Here is a 24,788-nt window from a genome sequence, read left to right on the forward strand (position 1 = left end):
TAGAGGTTCTGATAAACAACAAAAACAACAGAAATCCTATCTCAATGAACACTGAAAAAGGTTTTCATAAAATAACTAAACCCATTCCTACTGAAAACCAGAGAAATGGAGTCTTTTCTTAAAATGTCAAGTAGTATCTAAAATCAAGAGAAAGTATTATCCATAGTAGGTATATTAAAGCTTTCCCAGTAACATCAAGGGAAAAGCAAGATTCAATTACTGAACTATTATTCAAAATTGTATGAAAACACTAGGAACATAATTATAAGGACATCTTTTATACAAATAAAGTCAGATTTAAATAACTGGAGAATATTAATTGCTCATGGGTAAGCAGAGCCAATATAACAAAAATGACAATTTTGCTTAAACTAATCTACTTATTCAATGCCATCCCAATTAAATTACCAAAAGAATTTTTTTTGAGCTAGTAAAAGATAATAATAAAATTCATTTGGAAGAACAAAAGTCAAGAATATCAAAGGAATTAATGAAAAAAAAGTAAAGGGAAAAGGTCTGGTAGTACCAGATCTTAAAGTGTATTATAAGGCAGTAATTTTTTAAATTATGTAATATTAGCTAAGAAACAGAAAAGTGGACCAGTGGAAGAGAGTAAACATTACACAATAATAAATGATTACAGTAACCTTGTGTTTAAGAATTCAGTATTTGGTAAAAATTGTTGGGAAAACTGGAAAGCCAATGTGTCAGAAATTGGGTAAAGATCAATATCTTAAACAATTTGCCAAGATAACGTCAAAATGGATACATGACCAAGATATAAAGGGAAATATAAATATATTAAAAAACCATGGAACATATTACCTATTAGACTTATAGTTAGGAGAAGAATTTATAAATAAATAAGAGAGAACATAAGAGAGATTAAATAGATAATTTGATTATATTAAATTTTAAAAGTTCTATACAAATAAAACCATTGTAGCCAAGATTAGCAGGAAAGCATAAAACTAAGGAAATTTTTTAATAGTTTCTAGGATAAAGGTCTTATATCTCAAATATATAAAGAACTTTTGTCAAATTTATAAGAATATGAGTCATTCCCCAATTCATAAATTGTCAAAGGATATGAATAGGCAGCTTTTGGATGAAGAAATCAAAGCTATTTGTAGTCAAAAGAAAAAATGCTCTAAATCACTAATTAGAGGAAAACAAAATAACTTTGAAATATCATTTCCCACCTATCAGATTCACTAACATGATACAAGAGGAAAGTGACAAATGTTGACGGATATATGGAAAAAATTGAGACAATAAAAATTGAGACACTAATACATTGTTGGTGGAATCTAACCATTTGAGAGAGAAATCTGGAATTATGCTTAATGAATTATGAAACCATATATACCCTTTAATTAAGTAGTATCACTATTAGGTCTGTTTCCCAAGGTGATTAGGGAAAAAATCCTTTATGTTCTAAAATATTTATGACAGCTCTCTTTGTGGTAACAAAAAACTGGAAATGGAGGGGATATTCATCAACTGGGGAATAACTAAACAGTTGTGATATATGATTATGATGGAATACCATCGGGCTGGAAGAAATGATAAGCAGGCTGATTTTTAGAAAAACATGGAAAGATTTGAATGAAAAATTGAAAAGTGAAATGAGTAGAATCAAAAAGAAACACTGTATACAGTAATAGCAATACTGTTTAAATAATAATTGTGAATAACTAAGCAGTTCTGATTAATACAGTCAACTCAACTACAGAGGATCTACAAAGAAAGATGCTATCCACCTCCAAAGAAAGAATTAATAAATGGAAATAGGCATAGTATTTTACATAAATACATATTGGTGGCCTTTTCTAGTATGAGAGGGAGTTAAAGGTTAAAAACATAAATGGCAATATTATAATGATGATCTATTATGAAAATATAGTCTAATCACAACACAATCCAAGACAATTTCCTCCAATCCCCATTCAAAAGACTTCACTGGATTCCTTTCAGGATCAAATAAAATATCCTGTTAGGCATTCAAAGACATCCACAACTCAGCCCCTTCTTGCTCTTTCAGTCTCCTTATACCTCACTCCCCCCCATCATATATTGAAAAATGCTAAGTGATAAGTAAAGTAAAAAATTTTCACTTTGTTTTTCATGCTTTTTTTGCAACATGGTTAATATGGAAATGTTTTGAATAACTTTACATGTATAATTGAAATCATATAGCTTGCCTTTTCTGTGGGTAAGGAGGTTCTGGTGGGAGAAAAAGAATTTGGAAATAAAAATCAAATAAGTAATGAAAACAAAACATGGAAACACTGATCCTGACTCCATAAAACCATATTTTGAGTATTGTGTATGATGCTGTAGAGGTCAAATGATTGTACATGTATACACACATAGTATGAGTTTTAATAAAGATAGTGTTTTCCTAACAAATGTACCAGAACTAGAATAAAATAAAATGGATATCCTGTAAACATTTAAAACTCCAAAACTGATCTCATTATCTTTTCCTCAAAATCTCCCCTCTTCCAAGCTTCCCTATAAATGTCCAGGACACCACTATCTTCCCAGTTGTGTCATCCTCCTGCCCACTCAATCTTTTATACCACCTCACCCCCCACCAATATCCAATACATTGCCAAGGCCTGTTGATTTTTACCTCTGTAATGTTTCTCCTCTGCTCTGCTGCCAAAGTGATTTTCCTAAAGCCAGATCTGGCCATCTTTTCTTTCAAACCCCATCCAAAAAAACTTCAGTGGGTTCCTTTAGGACCAAATGTTTGGCTTTCAAAGCTACTCCCACTTCACCCCTTCTTCCTCTTCTAGCCTTGGGTCCTAACTTTTCCCCCATCTTGTCCTGTGACTCAGTGACACTGGTCTCCCTAGCTATTTCATTAGCTCCGTCTCCTAAGGGACTCAACTTCTACCAACTCAAGTTCTACCTTCTGGAGAGAATCCTTTCCTTAACACTCCTTAAATCTAGAGCCTTCCCCGTATTGGTAATCTCCAAATTCATCCTGCATATTTCCTGTTTGTACATAATCATGTTTACATGCTGTTTGCCTCATTAGATTGTGAGCTCCTTGAAAGCAGGGACTGCCTTTTATCTATCCCTGTAATGTCCGTGTTTAATACAGTGCCTGGTACTTAGGAGATGTTTAATAAATGTCTTACTGACAGACTGAATGTCTCTTCCACATAACAGCCCTTCAAATATTTGAACACAACTCTAATATCTCCTTTCATTCGTTTCCTCCAGGCTGAACATGCTCAGTTACTTCAACAAATCTTTCTCATATACAATATTTTATTCTTACACTTACTACAGCTTATCTTAAATTGTATTTCTTTACATATGTTATCTCTATTAGATTATAAGTTCCTTAAGGGCAGAGTACTTTTTATTTCATTTTTGTATCTCCAATTTAACATCCACTGAATAGAGTATACACTTCCTTAATGGATTAAATGAAATAATTCACAAAATCTCAATCTCTTCATCCTCTAGTCCAATTTGCTTTCCACTTAAAATTTTGCAACCATTTTTTTCTAACTGGGGTTGTACAGTAATATGACTACTCTGATCAATTTCAAAGGATACATAATTTTTAAAATATGTGGTTTGGAAGTTAAATTAGTACAAAATATTAATTCTAACAGACTAAAGTGAGTTTACTTTATTGTAATGGTAGAAATCTCAGGCAATAGATAATATAAAGTTTACATTTTTAAGAAAAGCAAAAAAGATTCTGGCAAGTTCAAACTCATAATATAGGAAGAAGTAAAAAAAAATGTACCAATACATCTAATACTGAAAAAACTTTCTCCAGGAAATTTTTTTTTTTTGGTTTCAAGAAAGTTTACATACAATGAATAAAAGTAATGAGAATCATTCTTAGAATTTACCATGCATTTTGTTTTTCTTCCCAGGTTATCTTTACCTTCTGAATCCAATTCTTCCTGTGCAACAAGAGAACTGTTTGGTTCTGCACACATATATTGTATCTAGGATATACTATAACATATTTAACATGTATAAGACTGCTTGCCATCTGGGTCGGAGGGAGTGAAGGGAGAGAAGGGAAAAGTTGGTACAGAAGTGAGTGCAAGGGATAATGTTTTTAAAAAATTACCCAGGCATATGTTCTGTCAATAAAAAGTTACAATTTAAAAAAAAATTACCATGTAAACAATTACACAATAAATTCAGCCAAACAGCTGACCTAACAGAATGGAATAAATATTGGAGGAAGCCTGTAATTTCAGTCTAGATGAAGTGAAGCAGCACTGGTTTTCAAAATTAGCCTAGAATAAATTATTCCTACTTACCCACAGACTAAAAGCAAAATTAGGATGAAATAACAGTGAAATAATAGCTATCAATTCACACTGGGTTTGTTATGATACCTGTCCCATTTTGCCAAGCACAAGTTTGAGAATCATTTAGGGCTACTCAAAAGCAGGTTATTGATTAAAGAAGGCTTAAGAGTAATACAAATGTCAAGTTTCTAAAAACAAATGACTTGATAAGGTAATTATGAAATATGTAGATGATGAAAATTTTGCTTTTCACTGAAGAGCCAAAGAAATACAGAATTTGTTCCCATATGTGTTTGACATAGTCCTTTGAACTTCTTATAGATGCTCAATGATTACCAACTGACTACTTAGTTCAAAGAGAATGCCCTGATAATCCTGAATGGGCACAAGTGGTTTTCTGTATTGATGCAGGTATTCTCTAGGTGACAGACATATTATTATACTTATACACGGTACATATTATAACTGGTAACTGGAAAGTTATGCACTTTCTTTCCTTAAAGGAAATCTATTGGCTACAAGAAAATTTAAAGACAAAATTGGCAGGGCTTTTTAATGGTGTCAATTTCTTGGCATAAATTATTTAGGAAGTTTAATTTAGTGAGGAAAGTAGGTAAATTCCCTGGAATAAGAAGCTTACGTTATTTTCCTTCTAGTTCTTTTGACCAAATCATTACGGGGCACAAAATTAAGGCCCATCACCATCCTAGATACCCTCTTCCGGATCCTCTCACATGTATCAGTACGGGTAGATGGCACAGTAAATAGAATGTCAGACATGGAGTCAAGACGATCTGAACCCAAACCCCTCCTGAAATATCATGAGCCATGTGATTCTGAAAATGTTACTTAGCTTCTGTTTGCCTCGGTTTCCTCAGCTGTAAAATGGGAATAATAACAGCATCTTATATCTCAGTGTTATATGAACACTACATTGTTGTTGTTATTCCCTAAAATGCAATGCTAAGAACTAAACATAATATATATAAATAAAACATAATTGGCTGCCAAGATTATCCCATTAACTTATATATTGATGGTCTGAATGGTAGCAAAGATTTGAACCTGAAAATAAAAACTGGGGGAAAAAAGGTCTATAGTCAAACAAAACAAATTGCCACCTTGGCTTCAGGATGTCTTGATTAATCTGTGCTAGTTGTCTGTGATCACAGTTTCTTTTGCTAGATTTACACTAAGCATCACTTTAATATTAGTTACAGGGAACAGAGCTGTGGAGGTTGTATCTTCTTTGCCTTACAGCTCAAAGCTGTCTGGAGCACAGACAGGCTTATACTGACCATATACCAGAAGTAACACGAACTCATGTCTTTTGGCTTCAGTTCTTTATTCATGAACTGGGATTTTGCTAAAGACACGTTTACTGGTCCATAGTTTGCAATCGCTGTCTGATTTCGTGAATAACAGGACATTTGTTTATCTCAAAACCTGTAGTTCCTCTCCTATTTTTAATAGTCTTTCAATGACAGTAACTTAGCAATTACACTTGCAAATTCTTTTAAGTACTTTGGGTTCATATGATCCTGGTAACTTGAGCTCATCAAGTCCAGATAAATACTCCTTTACTCTTCCTCCCTATTTATGGATTTCAATTTCCTATTAATCTTTTTTGAACTGCCTTGTCCAATCTAGATCATTCTCCTTATTAGAGTAAATAAGACAGTAAGAGTTCAGTTATCATAAAGGCACTGCTTAATAATGATAAACCAAAATGTAACAGCTACAAATAAGTTGTGAGTCAATATATATATGTTTTAAATATATATATGTTTTAAAGTCACACCAAAGCAGTATTTCAAATAATAAAGCAAAACTATAAATATATCAACTTGGTATAAGATCTCCACAAACTAAAGTAGTGATGGAAGCAATGGAATTATCAGAAGAAAATAAGAAGTGATAGAATCACAAAACAAATTACTCTTTTCTTTCTATATCCTGTAGAATAACATCTATCTTTTTAGTCTCACTAATTTGTGTATAGTGATCAGGTGAACTACCTTTCAGGCTATTGGTAATAACTGAAGCAATGCACATAGGCAGTTGATATTTCTGTTAATGATATGTGCATGTCTTGTACCCACATGTCTTGTTATCCTTTTAAATTCTCTCTTGAAATAAAAATATTGGTATCATGCACACAATAAGTTTGAAACATATTCCTCTCTTCACATAAGTTCACCAAAGTCAACTACTTATTCAAAGTCTTATTCTTATTTACATGCTCCAAACTGCAAAATATTTTACATAAAATATCTGTTGAATGACTTAATGAGCAAATGAATGCAGATACTAGCAGGGTACTGATAAAAGACTGGTTTTAGGATATTAATTAATTCAATACATTTTTATTGCATATCTACTGCATGTTTTCCTGCTGATATCATTTTTCACCATTCTATTGCCCAATAAATATCCATTGAGTAAATGAATTACAATTATTACCTGGATGCTAATATAGTGAAAAATATTCCTCCTTACCTTTAGGAAGGATCCATGGTCAATAAGAGCTGAGTCTATTTCTTTTCATTAATTATAACAGACTTTTTATAAAGGTACATCCATATGTCACAACTTTTAAAAGTATATACATATTACTTTTCTTGGAATTTTGTATTAGACACATCAATACTAGGTTTTATTAAGGCTGCTGGATTATACAGAGGACAAAAAGTCAGATTTGGAGTCAGGGAGACCTGAGTTATACTCCTACTTGTGTGATCCTAATTCATGTCACTTCACTTCTGTCTGCCTCAGCTTCCTCATCTATAAAATGGGGGTAAATAGCACCTCATTATTAGGATCAAATGAGCTAACATATATATATATATATATATATATTGCAAGCTTTATATAAATATATAAATGCTATTATAATCCATAACTTTTTTTAAAAAAAAGTTGGCATCTATATCTAGCAACTTATAAAAAGTAGGTGACAAAAGCACTTTTAGTTTTAAATCAAATCGTCATATTTAAAGTCACCTCAGATACATGATGCATAAATTCTTTGCCAATAGCATAAGACTATGGACAAAGTAAATTAGTCTGTTGCAAACATACCTATTACTTGAAGAATTTAATTCAATGATACTGAGAACCTACTTCTCATAAGGTAATGTTCTATACAAAAGGAAATGCAAAGATAAAGAATGATACTTGTCCATAAGCACATCAATAACTGCAATCCCTTGTGTTGTGTTGTGCAATAGGGGCAAAAAATTTCTTTATATTAACAGCTAGTGGAGAACTCAAAATGGAAATGTTACCCACAAAGATTTCTTCATTTCTTCATCTCATAGCATTCCTAAGGGACAGCTTAAAATAAGACTTAAAAATAAGGTTACTTTAATCCTGATAAAATTGCTTCTGTGTAAAGTAAAAACTTTGATTTCTACCTGGGTGCATGATTTATCCTATGATGGTTGGTCTACAAATCTTTCTAAGAAGCATTTTTGAGGCTGGTAACCATAGAACTGCTTGACTTCCGAATAAATGTACTTCAAAATGATTCTGTATATTTGGTCTGCCAACTGGCAATATTGAAAGATATGCTTCCAATTGCACAGGCTTAAGATATATTGGATTACTTGTCATCTAGGGGAGAGGGTGGGAGGAAAGGAGGGAGAAAAAATGTGGAACATAAGGTTTTGCAAAGATGAATGTTGAAAACTATGCATATATTTTGAAAATAAAAAGCTTAAAAAATAAAAAAGAAAATCTGTTTCTGCAACCATTACTACATGATGTTCTTTATAACAAATTGCTGTCAGAATAACCTACACTTAATTTCTAGTCTAATAAGAATAAAGCTTCATACACAATATTGTTAGATACTCAAAACCACCATTGTGGATCATACACCAGCATTATTATTCCAAATTTAAAGATTATAAATTGGCCTAGGGATGTTAAATAAACCAAAGGCAAGGTGAAAATAGAAAGAATCTACCATTTTCCTGCTAATGGACTCCTAAGAATGGTCCCAGAAAAAAAATAAGACAGTTGTATGAAACTGAGCCTCATCACCAGTAAGCTATATACTAGGTTAATGGTTTTAGTTAAACTCAAGAGAAAAAAAGCCACTATTCTGTATAGATTATGTGTCACACACATAAATGACTTATTTTTTAAAATATCATTTATATTCTTTGTATTTTTGTTTTGTGAAATATTTCCAATTTCATTTTAATTTGCTTTGGTCCATATGTGAGCATGTTATGGATTATGTGCAACTCATAGGTCATGACACTTCTGTACAATGTGACACTTTGGCTATAGCAATCATAAAACAGTGAAAAATAATGACTCATTCTTATATGGCCTTCTTCCACTTCCACAGTGACAGTGGGGAAAAGATAGGAAGGGGAACAGAAAGAACTAAATATCATACAACTTTTAGATTAACTCTGAAAATGAACAGCTACCATAAATGGTGGGTCTTTCCCTTATCACCAATGAGTTGACTTACTGCTGGAATCAAATCTTGATATTGTCTTGATAAAAGCATAAGACAAACTGATGCTAAGGGAAATCCTAACTAAATGGAAAGATGCCTCTTAAGTTCTCTTTGTAAGAACTGACCTGACAGTATTTATTTTATCATGTCTCAAAACATCATTTCATAGAATACTTGGTCATCTTATTTTACACCACTCAAGATGAACACAAAAAGATCATCAAAAAGATCACGCTATCTCAGGTGCTTGTATCCATTGCAGAAGATAAAACAAAGAAATTCTACTAAGAATTTGAAAAAAACTTCCAAAACAAATCAATGTGTTCGTTGATAACCGTCTTATAAGCCAAAAGTAAGAACAGGGTATTTATTTTGAGATTATTTTGGAAAACAAAGGTCAAGCTTAAGAAACAAGAGATTAAAACCTTATGGCTACTCAGAAGTCTTATGTGTATACAATATAAACATTAATTTTTGGGAAAACAGCCAGAAGATGTTGGATTTGACATACACCAAATATTATAAAAACAATTAACTACATCTTAATGAATAAGAAACAAGAGAGTTACTACTGACTGGGAGTCATATCAGAAAAAACTGTCATATAATTAAATCATTAGAACAAAAATAAAAATCAGCACCAAATTAGAAGACAGCGGGAAGAGAAGAAACTGAATAGCTAATAATTTAAATTTAACATACTGAAACAAATTGTCAGTGGTGAAAAACCGGATGTAGAAAAAAGGCAAAAACAATGACTTTGATTATTGCCATTTCCTGCAAAAAGTTAACCAAAAGAAAGCAGTTGCTACAACAAAAAGTCCCATGGAAAACCAGAATGCCTCACTCAGTAAACATTTTATCATCTTGCTAAGAAGAAAAATATGGCAGCCAATGGCAAAACTGATTTAACTGATTTAGAACATAAGCTCATCTGTAAAGTGGGACAGAACAGGATAATGCAAGACTATGAGCATTATTGTCTTGTTAAAATGTGAAACACAGTAAAGTTTAACAAAAACAAGTCTACAGAAATCTTGGAATGAACCTTAATTGAACAATATCATCTCAAAGACTTTTGTAGATGAAATCTGGCAGGAGGAAAACAGAAAAAAATAGAAAATTTAACAAATTAAGAAAACATTTATAATAACCTATTTTCATCATCTAATAATGGAAGCGCAATATTTGGACCCTAATGCCTCAGTCCCAGATATACTCTATAAGGGTGATTAAATTGGAAACATAAGCTAGACCAAGACCAAGGAAGTAATCTATTCTGGTGACAACACAATTTTGAAAACACTAAGGTTTACTTTACAAGATGTTATCTCATGTTCTTCCTGCTTAATAACATGTTTCTTGCACTCATAAAAGAAACATTTTTTTCTTCTCTGTCCTTGATCCCTAGTGCCTAGCACAGTGCCTGACATATGGCAGATGTTTAATAAATGCTTACTGAATAAATTGGAGAAAAGCCAAAAAGGGCCATGTAAAGTCCAAGGTAGAAAATCATCACTCATAGGAACTAGAAAAGATTTCTTGGAGGAAGGGACCTTTCAGTTGAGTTTGAAAGACTAGGTAAAGAGTTTAATGGATTGAGGTGTAGGAAAGAAGAGAATATGCAAAGAAAGGGAAGAAACAAAATATAAACGAATATGGGAGGCTATGAATAGTCCTGTGTTGCTACAATATCATTTAACTGGAAGGAGAGGAGATAATCATCCATCCCCAGTCTCCTCATTTTATGGAAAAGGAAGCTGATTCCCAAAGAGACTGAGTGATTTGCTGAAGGTCACATAGGCAGCAGATTAATAAGAAAATTCTAACTTCCCAATTACTATTAAAATTTCAATGATCCCTAATCTTACAATCAACCACTATGATTATATAAGACTCATACACCATTTATATAACTACACTATACCTTTTACTGCATTTCCTATTTTCCTTCCTTCTAACTATGTCACTGATATCTTCCATGCCATCATGTGATCCTCTTGTAGAGTTTCTTGCATTTGATAGGAGTTATAATAGTTAACATTTATCAAAGTATTTTATATTTATCAATACAATCCTGACATATTACTAACCTAAGAATTAAAGTATCACATATAGAAGAAAAATTAAAACCTTTCCTAAAATGACATATATACATATATATATATATATATATATATATATATATATATATATATATATTACATCCCCACACACATACACACACACATTCCCAGAGACACCAGTAGTAAAAAGTCCATTAAAATTACCCTGGGCTCAGGATTTGTCTTACCTGTAGTGAACATGAGTAACTGTTGGTCGCCTATATCCAAGAATCCAGGTTTGGATGTCTATAGGTTCAGCTTTAGGATAAGCTATGGTTGTATCTATGACCCATTGGAGGCCTTTTGGTTTATTCTCTAAGAACAAAGAGAAAGAAAGATGATTAAAGATGAACCAATTTTTATATTAAAATATCAGGATTAAATTTTTTATAATTTATAGCATAATAATAAAAGTGTGACAGACTTTGATGCTGCTACCATGCAAGATGGTTATTTTTAAGTTAAATTAAATTATTTATTTATTAAATTAAATATTTCTTCAGGTTTTTTTAAAGCACATAAATCTTTTTTAAGCTTTTTATTTTCAAAACATATGCATATTTTTCAATTTACCCTTGCAAAACCTTGTGTTCCAAATTTTTTTCTCCCCTCTTTCTCCCCACTCCCTCCCCAGACAATTCAATATGTTAAACATATAAAGTACATAAACCTTTAAAGCATTATAAATCAACTTATAATTATCTGACCCAACTGAGACAATGTTACAGATAAAAAAAGACAATTTATATTTAACTTATAAGCTGTTTTTATTAATATGGTTGAACACAGATGTCTCTGCTTTAGAAATTTACAATTATCGTGATGTTACATGATCACATTTTCACATTTTATGCCTTGGCTGATATTTTATAATCAGAATGCACTACACGTGGTTATTTGTTATATTTTTCAAAAAATTCTGTGTAATTCTGATGTGTGGATGATGGGCGGCCTCTTGTTGTAGAGAGTTTTTAGCGTAGTGCTCTATTGAATCAAAGGTTTTTTCAAAATCTACAAATAATACAATAGAATTGTTTATTTTCCAGATTTTTCAGTCAATTAGGAAAAAAACTTTTTTTTTAACTTCTATTTAAAAGAATTAGTACTTTTAAATGTATTCGATTTAAAAGTATTCGTGACTTTATTGTGCTCTCATCTAGGATGCCCTTAGACTTTCAAGCTTGTTAAACAATAAACTCAAAAACCCATGTGTTCAAATTAATCATACAATATTTAAAACTGAAGGATCACCATGTGCTACAGATACCATTAAACACAAAAACACCAGGGTCTTTGTTCTTACAGAATGACTTAAATTCTGAATAATCTACCATCCTTTTTCCTCTTCCCCTCCAAAAAAGGACTGAATACAACACACACACACACACACACACATACACACACACACACTCGCACATGTACTCAGCAGAAAGGGAAGAAAGGAAAGAGGAAGAAAAAGAATGAGAGACAGAAACATATACACACACACAGGCAGAGAAGAAACAAAAAAGAGAAAGAAATAAAGGCAAGAAAAAGAAAAAAGGAAGAAAAAGAAACAGGTTTCTCTAAAGTTATGAGGTAAGATTTATGTAGAATTAACTTTTTAGGATCTTTATTTGCCTTTCTAAAGCATTACACTTTTTTTTAAAGGAGATTATGATAAGATTTTATTTTAGGAGACAGTGAGGAGTCATGAAAATTTTTGGTCAAAAACCCCACTTCCATCAGGCACACTTTTCTTCAAACTAAAAGGCAAAATTTCTCCCACATTATAGATTTACTTTTAGGATTTAGAATCCCACAGGATGTAGCTGAATAGATCTATTAAAAAACCAGCCACATTCCTTAGTTCAATACTTGTAAAACTTTTGTCTATTTCCAAGCTTTTGGCTTGGCTAACATTATGGTAATTGAATAGCAGTCAAGCTATTCAGAGAATTCATTTTTTAATAGAAGAACCTTTCCATTTTTTCTTTTATATTATAAAATATGAATTACTAGAGAAGTCTTAACAGCCAGATATCGTCAGAATCAACAAATAGAAAGGTAAAATGTTAGATATAACCTCTTGTGGCTAGTTCATCTCATTTCAGGCTTTGCAGCCACTAAAGACACCCTTTTTTGGCACCACACACTTCAAATATATCCAATTTATGACTTGTGGATAAGCAGCTAACATCAGGTATACTGACAATTCAAAGGTGCCTTATACAAATGCAATGGCCACACTCTCCTAGTTCTTCCTAAGTTACCTCAATTCTCTATCTCTTCTTATCTTTCCCAGTAATAGTTTCTGCAGACCTTGGTCATCTTTTCACTAACCTTACTTTCAGCACTAGTTCTGGTCTTACTCACCCTTTCTTCTCAGAGTTTATTTTATTTGATATTTTTACTCCTTCCTTTAAGCCTAGAGTAATTCTTTTTGGTTATGAACCAGATTTCCAAGTTTTTAGTCCAGTTCTTTTCTTTACAGGGCAACTAGGTAGCACAGTAAAATAGAGGGCTGGGCCTTCTGAATTCAAATCTGATCTCAGACACTTGCTAGTCGTATGAGGCCTATTTGCCTTAGTTTCCTCATCTATAAAATGAACTGGAAAAGGAAGTGGCAAACCACTCCAATATCTTTGCTAAGAACATCCCAAATAGGGTCATGAAGAGCTGGACATGACTGAACAGAGCTGGACATGACTGAACAATCAATTTTCTTTTCTTCCCTGATTATTTTCAGATTCAAATTCCAAAATGTGCCACTCTAATTTCAAGTTGAATCTCAACCTCTAATTCCTTAAAATTCATAATAAAATCCCTTGTTAAAATGAATTCATGATAATATGAGAATTTTCCATGGCCATTCCATATCTGAGTGGCAAAAAAGTTTATTTTTGAGTCCAAAATTGTGATAGAATTTGGAGCTGAAAAGGACTTAAGATGAAATTCTTCACTTCTAACTTTTGACCCATGCCATATAGTGGTATTTTTTTCAATTATCCTCCTTCTTGATCTCTTTTATAGTATTTGATATTATTGACAAGCTTCACCTCCTTGATATTTTCATCTCTTGTTTTTCTTTAACAATAAATTATGTGCATCTCTACTTCTCAGCTTTCTGACAAACTTTTCTTGGTGACCCTTCACTGAATTATCATTCTTCTTCCATCTCCTAAACATAGACATACTCTTTCATTCTTTAAGTTCTTTTGCTCTTTCCCTTTATTTATTCCCATGTCTTCAATTATCATATTGGCAGGTGACTCTTAAATCTATTATCTCCATTCCCTTCACCCACTCTATATTCAGCCAAATCAGTCTACTTGCTGTTTCCCATAAGTAACATAACACGATGTTTTTAATAGAAAATTTCTTGATCTGAAGTCATGTAATCAGTATCAATCACTATCTATAACTAGTATCAAGAGTAGTGTCAGAGAAGAACTATAATTAGCAACAAACTATATAATATTCTTCCTTTGCTTAAGTCCCTATTTTAAAAGAATAAGGCTCGACTTCAAAATGCTACATTCATATAGTGTGGTATTATGTGGAAAGGGCACTGGATTTGGAATTGGAGCACTTGACCATCACTTTATTGCCTGTATGCCTCTGGGCACTGGTCATTTGCCCTTTCTTGGCCTCCAATTATTTGTCTATAAAATGAAGGATTAGGACAGGATAACTTCTAAGTTTCTTATAGCTCTAAGTTGCATACTATAAAATACTGTAACATGGTTTCTAAAGGATATAAGATGGTCCTTATTAACAAGGCCATTTTTAAGCACCACAATGTTAAGATATTAAATGTGTATTCTTTATGAAGAGACTTGGGATCTGTTGGTAGCAGTTTATGAGAAAAGTGGTAAGAAAAACCTTAAAAATGAGTAAGTTAAAGAAAAAACATATTGTGGAGAAAAATAAAAGAAAAATATATCCTATAATTATTCAAAACTATTCTGAAATGTAACCAGTTATAGTTTCTTTGCTTTGAGAAATTTCAGCTGAGAATGATGTCCTTAAGTCACCCTATGCTGCTTATGTGTTGGAGAGATGTTCCAAAGATCCATAATTTTACAGACCTCTTTACTTTACTGAACAGCCAGTCCCCTGTGGGAGTAATAAAATTGGGCAAAACTCTTTATCTAGATCTAAACTGTCAGATAAGGAGAATGCTAGATAAAGCTGCTCAGAAACAAAGTGAGTTAGTCATGTTGGCTGTTCAGACACTAACAGAAAAAAGAGAAAATAAAATGAACCTAGCTTTATCACCCAAATATAATAATCTGAAAATCTTAATCCATTTCATTAATTTTTAATACCTAATTAAAATATTATCCCAGAAGAGAGATGACAAAATGTATTCTTAACTGGAGATTAGAGATTATGAGTCTGAATGAAATATTAAATAGACAATAACATTAAGTTGATTGATTGATTTTGATAAACCTTTTTTCATCTTTGCTACAAGGGAAAACTCACATCAGGTTTAAAAAATGAATATATGAAATGAAAACAAAAGGCATCAATTAAAAAAACTAGGATTACTCTCTACAATCAATATCTAAATTAACTGAAGTTGTGGATTCCTAAGGCAAGCAAACTTTTGCCTAAAACAGATCAATTTTTTTTAAAGATAGGATATCTTTCTTTCAAGTTTCAATTACAGTTCTTATTTTCTTTCCTATAACAAGTTAGGTTATAATATCAAATCCTTGGTTTGGTCTACTATTTTTAACTCAAATAGCAATTTTAAAATATGGTTCCTGAATATTCTCTTTTCTATGTCTTCAAAAAGGAAAGCCAAGATAAATATTCAGATAAAATATTAACTCATATTTAATGCATCACTAATCACTATTTAATGACACAATCACTAATTAATGATTATGTCAGTAGGGTTACTTACTCTACTAATACTGAGTGCAAATCTCTATAATTTAGTAGGTGACTGAATTGGGTTGGTTAAAATGTCTATCACTATAAAACCAACTCAATGATAACCCTTTCTGAACTTTGCCAAGAGTAAACATACCAAGCATGTGATTGAAATCTTTGTAGATTTTTAGGACCTACAAGAAACCGCACTTAGCTAGCACAAACTTTGTGAATAGAGAGTCATGGCCACATCACAATGAGCCAAGAGAATAGCACTTAGTGTGACAGTATCTGGGAAATTACAGAAGCATATCAACATTACAAAATAATCTGGGGCTAGAATATTCATATGGAAAGACTAATTGCTAAAAATGAAATGGAAATCATAATAGAAACACAAGGAATAAAGTTATTTCCATGGATCAGTTTGGTAATTAAATAAATATATTCTGAATAGTGTTTATTTATTTTTAAAAGTCAAATTCCTATATTCAGTTGCTACTAGTTTATTAACAAATTAACCTATCATTAGGGTTCTAAAAGAGTACCATTACAATGTGTAAAATCACAAAATTAAATGAGATTATCTGATATAGCACTGACCCAATGTATATATAAAAGAAGAGCCTGCTTAGATGCTTAGATAACATGATGCTTAGATGCTTAGATAACATGATGCTTAGATAAATCTGAAAGTTAACATTTCTCCACTTAATGTAAGGAATTCGCAACTTAATACAGGGGAGAACAATTCTGGTTTATGAAATAGCTTAACTAAAAGACATGTGTATTGAAACTACTGAATAACAATTTCCCTTTAGGTGAGGAATATCAGGTGACAAAACCTGAAGTATATTGTGGGAATTTGGGGACAGAATCCAAGTTTTATAATATTTGTATTATACTTATACAAGCACCTAGAATAATGCTGTAAATATATTTTTCTTTTTTTTAATTCTTTAATTTATTCTTTAAATTCTTTTATTTATTTTTTTGCTGAGGCAATTGAGATTAAGTGACTTGCCCAGGATCACACAGCTAGGAAGTGTTAAGTGTTTCAGACCAGATTTGAACTCAGGTCCTCCTGACTTCAGGACTGGTCCTCTATCCATTGCACCACCTCACTGCCCCTGTGAACACATTATTCAATAACCACAACAGAGAAATGGAACCATAGAAATATAACTACATTTGTGAGGAGAAAACAAACCAATATCACCATGTAACAAATGAAAACATTATTTCTTCCAAACTACTAGTTTTTTTTAACATAAAATTTTAAAAATGATTAATGCCATTCTATGGATTTTTCCAAAAAAGAAAATCTTATAGCTCTCTTGGGCAGCAGTGGGCAGAGTCTCAGGCCTTGAGTCATGAAGACTCATTTTCCTAAGTTCAAATGTTATTTCAGACACTTCCTAGTTGCATCATTTGGAGCAAGTCATTCACCCTATTTGCCTTAGTTTCCTCATTTGTCAAATGAGCTGGAGAAGGAAATGGCAAACCATGCCAGGATCTTTACCAAGAAAACCCCAAATAAGCTCATGAAGAGTGAGGCATGACCGAACAACTGAACAACAACGGCAGCAGCAGTAGCAGTAGTAACAACAGGCTCTCACAAAGAAAAAAAATGTCCTACCTATCACCCTAGCATCTCCACCTGCTGGAGTTCCATTTTCTTGTTGTGCTACAAGTTCATTCAAAATAATTTGTGTTGCCCCAAGCCTTGGCAGGGTGACATGTGTAAGGAATGGCAAATTATTTTTCTTGGCAAATGCCTGACTTGTTTCTCGTCTCTTCCTGAGGAAGCCACCTTCTGGAAAAAGAACAATCCACTTCCGATCTCGGCTCCTGTAATAATTTTTTAGGTGCTTCTTAAGAAGAACAAGCTGCTGATCACGATGAGATTTTCCCTGGAAGATATAGACACACAAACACACACACACACACATACAAAGGAATTAACAACTTAGTTCAGATGAAGTTATTTCAAGATTAAAAAGAAATTACCAACACTATTTTCCATCCACCAGAGAAATATGGGGGCAAAAAGTTAACTTATGAAACTTAGGAAATTTTACAATTCCTATTTCAGTATTTTTGTTTCAGAAAAATTTTCCATATACATATAACTAATTCTTTTAAATTCTCCAGTTTAACTTTTGCTAGTTCTCAAGAATAACTATTTTCAGTTTTCATCAAATAAAATTTATCTCTAATTCAAGACAGATAATCTGCTTTTCTAGTCAATCTATTACCAAAAATTCACACATGGTTTCCATATAATTCTTAATTTCTATTTAGCCAAAGTTAAGTCAACAAGAAGCTGGGCATTGCAGTCTATAAAGCACTGAACTTGGATTGAGGAAAACTGGAGTTTGCCTCAGATGTTTACTAGTTGTTTAACACTGATTAAAAGTCCCTTAACCTCTCTCAGCTGTTTCCTCATCTATAAAAAGGGGAAAATAACATCATCTATCACCCACGGCTGCTATAAAAATCAAATGAGATAATATCTGTAAAGCACTTTGCAAATATTAAAGCAATATATGTAAATTTTAGCTTTGATTATTATGTATTATCTACATTATTTTTTATACTAAATATCATTACATATTAACCAAAAGCCTTAGTTATTCTGAAAAGGTACTGAAACCCAAGAGCAACAGAGAACTACCATCATTAAGACAGTGTTTCTGCCTCTTAATTTAGTCATTCCTTAAAGCCTAATTAATCTTCATTTATTTTGGGGTTGACCCTTAATTTCTCCTTGAATTTTCATAAGGCCAAAAAAAAAAGAACTTTTATTATACCTAGTTCTGACAGCTGACTATAGAGTTCAAATATAACTTTTTAAATCAAAGATTACAATTTTAAAAACAAAGATGAAACAAAGCAAAAGGTATATACAGTGTAGGACACTTATCAGATAAAGAGTGTTTTTTCTTAGGAAGCTGTATCATCTCAACCATATTCCTAATTCCTCTCAATTTGCTTTTCTATACCTAATTTTTACAAATGGATGGATTTGGTTTTAGTTAGGATGTTGATATTCAAAAGCCTTCCCAAATTGCTTAACTCAACCTGGTCTAGGTGGGGGAATTTGGATCTTAAAAAAGAACCTTCATTCTCTATGGTCCATCCTTTACATCCCCTTTTGAATCTCCAAGGCTCCAGATGTATATTACTCCAGTGTAGACTCCCTGGCTCCTAAACAAGGATCCTTTGCTTTCTGATTTTCCAAATTATCATCCACCAATGGGCTCAACCTCCTTTTTGAAGATGCTAGTTGCTCTGTCCCTGAGAGTTCTTTTTCTTGTCCTCATCACCATTTACTCTTTTCATGACTGATCCAGAAAAATTAGCCTAAATTATAGTAGCTGGCTCAGCCCTTGATGATTATGTTTTTTCCTTCATTTACTATCCTAGATTTATGTTGATACTTCAGGACCATAAGAATCTCCATGGTTCCCTGAAATTGCAGAGCACATGAGGAAGCTCTGGATATGATGAGGGCTAGATATCCATCACTGCGCTCTCAGCACTTTCTGCCTTTATTACAATTATTACCATATATATATATATTTTTTTTTACCAATTTTTACCAATAATCATTATTATTTTCTCTTCCCAGGTAATGATCTATTAGAATCCATTTTTTTTTTTTGCACAGTATGTACAATAAAATGTTATTTCTACCCAGAGGAGTATTATTTGGAACAATTTCCTCAAGTGACAAAATATATGTCAATACATGCAAAGACTGTTTATAAGCAATTAAGTGCTAAAATGTAGAGTGTGAAGGAATGAGGAGTAAGGAAGACCTGAATTCAAATCCTAACTCAAATCACTTCACTTCTCTGGGCCACTGTCTTGTAAAGAGATTTAAAAAATTAGCATCTACTCAAAATGCTATTATTATAAGGATCAAAATGAGAGTTAATATATGTGAAGTACTTTGAAATTTTAAAGCATCATATAAATGCAGGCTATTGGAATTGTTTTAGAAAAGTGAAATACTTTCAACTTTAAAACACTAATTATTTAACATTCATTGTTAATTGAAAAGTATTTTTTAAAAATCCATTTTTCAATCTATTATAAATAAGAGTAACAAGAAAAGGAGTAGCTAAGAAATCCTACAAAGTTATTATCTTTTAACATTAATACCTTAGTTAAAAAACTTCATGTATATTCCAACATTGCAGATACCAGTAATTATAATACTCTTTCATTTTTTCTAGCACTGTTGAATGAATGTGGGATTCTGGATAGGTAAAATGTCTAGATAATTGTACACTATTTTCCACTCTAAGCTAATCCTAAGTGATATCAGGCAAAAGAATATAATGAAAAATAGTCACTCACAGTACCTCAGTCAAATGTTACTTCCTTAGTAACATTTCCTTACAGTAAGAGTAAAATTTCCTTACAATACATTATCAATATTGCTATCTTAATAATAAATTAGTCCAGTGGCCTCTGTGTTTGCAACTTGCTTTCACAGCTATCTATATTTTCTACTTGGTTTGGGGGACTGTTGGTCTCCACTGTACTCTTAAAAACAACTACCAACTGTTCATGTATACTTTAGACTCAATTTTTACAAAGTACTTCCAAAATTCTGTCATTTCCTTTCCTGCTTTCTGATTGTAAAAGCAAGCCAGAATCAAAAGTAACAAAGAAAACTCAGAAAGTTAAATATTGTATATAAGATAAAGTCAAACATAAGTTCTTTGAAAGAAGGAACTGACAATTTTTATCTTTCTAATCCAAGAATCTAGCAAAGCACCTGAAGCACATGTTAGACACAAAAAATGCTTCTTGACTCATGCTCTATGGTCAAAAATGAAGGGAGTGTGTTTACTGCTCTCAAAGTTTTGAGACAGCTATTTTTGTTGTAAAGACTCTCATTCATTCATTTGCAGTTTTTACAGAAGACAGAGGTTTCTGAATAAGGTATTATATACAATAAATTACATTTATTCTTTCAAGCCAACCACTTAAAAGAAAATGAAACATTTTACCAATAGCATACCCTGGATATCTGATATCTGAGCTTCTAAAATGGAAATGATGTTGGCTGCCTCCTTGAATGGCAAGGGGAGATATACATTGGCTGTTTCTTATACTCCAAGGTTAAAAGTATCTTGGGAAACAGGAAATCTGGAGTGATGCTTCCTGAGATTTGTAAGCTGACTGGGCATTTACTGTAACTGCTATATTTAGCACTAATATAATTACACCTCAATTCACTGATCAATTTAGAAGCAGAGCAAAACAAAAACAAAAACATACTGTTACTTACCTGTCTTATAAAGAAATCTCCATGAATTAGAGAAACAATACCAAAGTTTGTATACTTAAATATATGATCCATCAACCACATCATCTGAGCAACAACCTGAAATGTTTAGAAAAGGAAAAGTAGTTAAATCTTGGATAAATGGAACCTGACTTAACGAGACTCAAGTTTGGGAAAATGCCTCAGATTATCCCCATAAGAAATTTTTAGAGCCCTTTGCAAGCTGTCTCAAAATTACCTTTCCATGCTTATTTTATATTATTCCCCTTCACACATTCTACAATCCAGCCAAATGGACATTGCTGTTTCTCCAAACATGACATTCCATCATTTGTACAGGATTTCATTCAACCCTAGAATACACTCCCTCCTCACTTCTACCTTGTAAAAAAAAAACAAACAAACCCTAGTTTTCTTCAAAGCTGGGCTCATGCCTCCCTGACCACTATTTTATAATTTCATGTAGTTTTGTGTATAAATATTATTTTCACCAACAGTGTGCAAGTTCCTGGAAAGCAGGACTGGTTTTTGTCTTTCTGTCTCAGTGTTTGGCAGAGTATCTGGCAAATAGTAGGCACTTAAATCCTTCAGGTTAAATGACTGAATGAATAGAAGAGTAATGATAGTTCTAGAGACAAAAAAGGTTTAAGCACAGATCTGGGATTTAGGGTCCATAAACTCTATAGATTTTTAGCACAGTTCTTTGTTAATTATAAATAAAATAAACTCAGTCCTTGCTGTTATATACTGTTATGATCAAGAAACTGTTTCTTTGGAATTAAAACTTCCCAAATTTTATGGACCTTAAGATAGCCTATTCTAAAAAATGACAACAGTTAAAATAATGCTTGGCTAAATTGTTTTTTAAAAGCTTCAATATTTTAAAACAAAAATTTATGTTTATAAATTCCTTCTAAAATGATAAAGGGAAATGTTTAAATGTCTAGTATCTTGCCAAAGTATTATGATATCATAAAATATGTCAGTGCTATAACTAAAGGTCGTGAAATAAAGTCCAACAAGCAAAAATCAGGCATAAGTTTATGAAACAGAATTCTATTTATATATCATATTAACAAGAGTAATCAAATAGTACCGTAAGGTCCTAAGTCATCAACCTTAAGTGCTACTTTTAAAAAATTACTTTCCTGGTAGTTGGAAGAGAGTGAAATTCTAAACTATAAATCACTAACATGGGTTAATCACTATTAAGATGAAAAACTTTAAAGCAAAGGAGTGAACTGAAAATAAAAATACAAATCAAACTTAATTAATGAATTTACTAATTGATCTTCTCTGATGAGGTAATGAGCTCTTCTTGGTTTAGCTTTAAGTAAAGTGCAGTGTATATAATTCTGTTCCCATCTACTTTCACTTACAATAAGAAAAAATTTCCTACTCCCTACTGTTATTATTAAATCCATTCACTGCCCTGAACACTGTTTTGCCCTCACACCAATTTACAAGGTTTTTTTTTTTTAACAAGGTTCATCAGATTGCTTATTTATTACCAAATTCAGGCCACAAGTAGATAGTTTCACAAATGGGATATTCCTCTTAAGTTATTTGGATTTGTACTGAAATGTTAACAATCCATGTGAAGCTGTTTCAAGAGGAATACTGACAAAGTAATAGCTCATTAAAACTCAGTTACCACAATCAAGAAAGTTCATTTTCTACAGTGTTCCTTTTCCTCTGTTATAGTAAGAAAGTAAAAGAGCTTCAGGTGGTTAATCCCATAATCATAATTTTTTTTAAGGTTTAAAAAGATATTTTTAACTACTTTTCAAGTAAGGTCTTTAAAGATAGTTTTACAAAAACAGCCAAAAAATTTACTGGCCAACAAGTTTTTTTTCTTTAATATGAACTCAACTATCAAGAAATACTCAAGGAAAGAAATAAAAGATACACATACACACACACACATACACACACATACATACATATGAATATAAAGATACAAGTAGATAGTCTGGAAATGAAAGCAAGTGAATATTTAACACGTAGTCCAATTTCAGCTTTAGTGTTCTTAAAATAGTAAAGACATTTAACTAAAACTTTCTTCTTAGATACCTCAGTGGCTCAATGACCTTAGCAATGTGAGTACTAGCTCTCATTTTCTGTGACTTTTTCCTATTAATCCAGCATGTTGGGAGTCTTTAGTATATGCTCTCTTGGTAAGACAATGGTAACTATTTTACATGAGTCATCCACTGGTCAGTACTCTCCATGTTATTAGACCATCTTTTTGTGGTCATACATTTCTCTGATGATATCCAATATGACACTTCTGTTTAATTTCTTTTTTGTAATATATCATGCCTGCTCATGCTCTCCCACTCCCACCCCCAGTTTTCCCATTGCCTTTTGTAGCCTACTCAATTTTAATGCTTCAGAGATTATGAAATTCCATGACTGGTAATCACAGACTACCACCTGAAGAATATTTTTGTTAAAAAGTTTAGCCTTTTTTTTTGAGAAAAAAAGTGTAATATACTTTCAAAAAGGAAATTTAGTTCATTTTTTTCCCATAGTCCTTGGTCTTTTTTCACTGTCTGTCCAAGATATATGATGGACCAGTTCTGTGATTTGTTCACTGAACTGCATATCACAGACTCAACAATAAAGCATTCTTTAACCACACAATTTTCTTAATTAGGTTGAGCTCTCAAGTAATTATAAATGTATAATTAGACATTTTGCAATTTTAAAATCAGCACAATGTCATATCTAAATAGTAGAATCAGAAGGACCTCCTTATCTACATTCGTCCTCTTTAATCTAGATTCTGCACTTAACATCCTCTAGGTAAGTTGCAAATATCTTTGATTAACATAGAGTTCCCTCTTGTTATGCCTCACTTGATATTATTAATCAAAGGACTGAAAAAGTTATCTTTATTGTTAACATATTCTAAGGAATCTTGTCTGATATTAACAGATGCTTGGGAGACATCTTCAACCACTTTCATTTGACATTATCTTCTGGATAATTAGTTTAACAATAAGATAGTGTTTACTGTAGCATATCATTTGTAAAAGATTGCCGGCTCCCTTTTCATAACTTTATTAAGAATGTCCTCAATATATATGTAGAATATTCTCAGAATAACTTTGTAGAGATGGGAAAGTGGGAATATGGTTTGTTAGTTATTGATATTGTCTTGGTTGTCTTTATTGGTAATAATGTTTTCAATTTTATTCACTCAGATTTCCTCATCTCTTTTTTTTAATGATACTAATAACATTTCCATAATACCATAAGGTTTGCCAAGCGTTTTACAAATATTATCTCACTTTATTCTCTCTCAACAAATCTGGAAAACAGATGCTATTTTTATGCCTATTTTTGTAGATGAAGAAATTGAGACAGAGAGAAATTAAGTGACTTACCCAGAGTCACACAGCTAATTAAAAGTCTAAGGTGGAGTTGAACTTATCTTCCTTACTGCAAGTCCAACTTATCCACTGTGCTATCTAGCTGCCTAAACAAGATGAATTCACAGAGAATTATCATGCAGCTACATATATAAATATATGTTAGTAAATCTGATAATCAAAGGAAGAGGATAATTATATGTAAAATAAAAATATTCAAATGAACAAAATAAATAGAAATCCTAACAAATTCTCCTTTAAGATTATGCCTCCCAGAACTGAACACAGTTTACTTGAGCTTAAATTAAGGCTTTTTTTGGATCATGAATGATATCCTGAGATACCCCCAAGAAAGAAACG

General features: G+C 32.2%; 1 protein-coding gene across 5 annotated transcripts in view; it reads right to left on the reverse strand.

Annotated features, from left to right (window-relative positions):
• The window catches only part of LPGAT1 (lysophosphatidylglycerol acyltransferase 1), a 96,409-nt gene that overhangs the window by 17,826 nt on the left and 53,795 nt on the right, over nucleotides 1-24,788 (reverse strand). For all 5 annotated transcript variants that reach the window (XR_004229365.1, XM_031937328.1, XM_031937329.1 and 2 more), the window contains 3 exons: nucleotides 21,055-21,150; nucleotides 17,386-17,659; nucleotides 11,069-11,195 (listed from right to left, as the gene is read on the reverse strand). Coding sequence is in view for 4 of the 5 variants with exons in the window: in XM_031937328.1 (XP_031793188.1) it covers nucleotides 11,069-11,195; nucleotides 17,386-17,659; nucleotides 21,055-21,150 (497 nt within the window). In the remaining variant the exon portion in view is untranslated. The remainder of the gene's footprint in view (nucleotides 1-11,068; nucleotides 11,196-17,385; nucleotides 17,660-21,054; nucleotides 21,151-24,788) is intronic.

Source organism: Sarcophilus harrisii, chromosome 4 (genome assembly GCF_902635505.1).
Source record: "Sarcophilus harrisii chromosome 4, mSarHar1.11, whole genome shotgun sequence".
In the NCBI taxonomy this organism is placed as follows: Eukaryota; Metazoa; Chordata; class Mammalia; order Dasyuromorphia; family Dasyuridae; genus Sarcophilus; species Sarcophilus harrisii.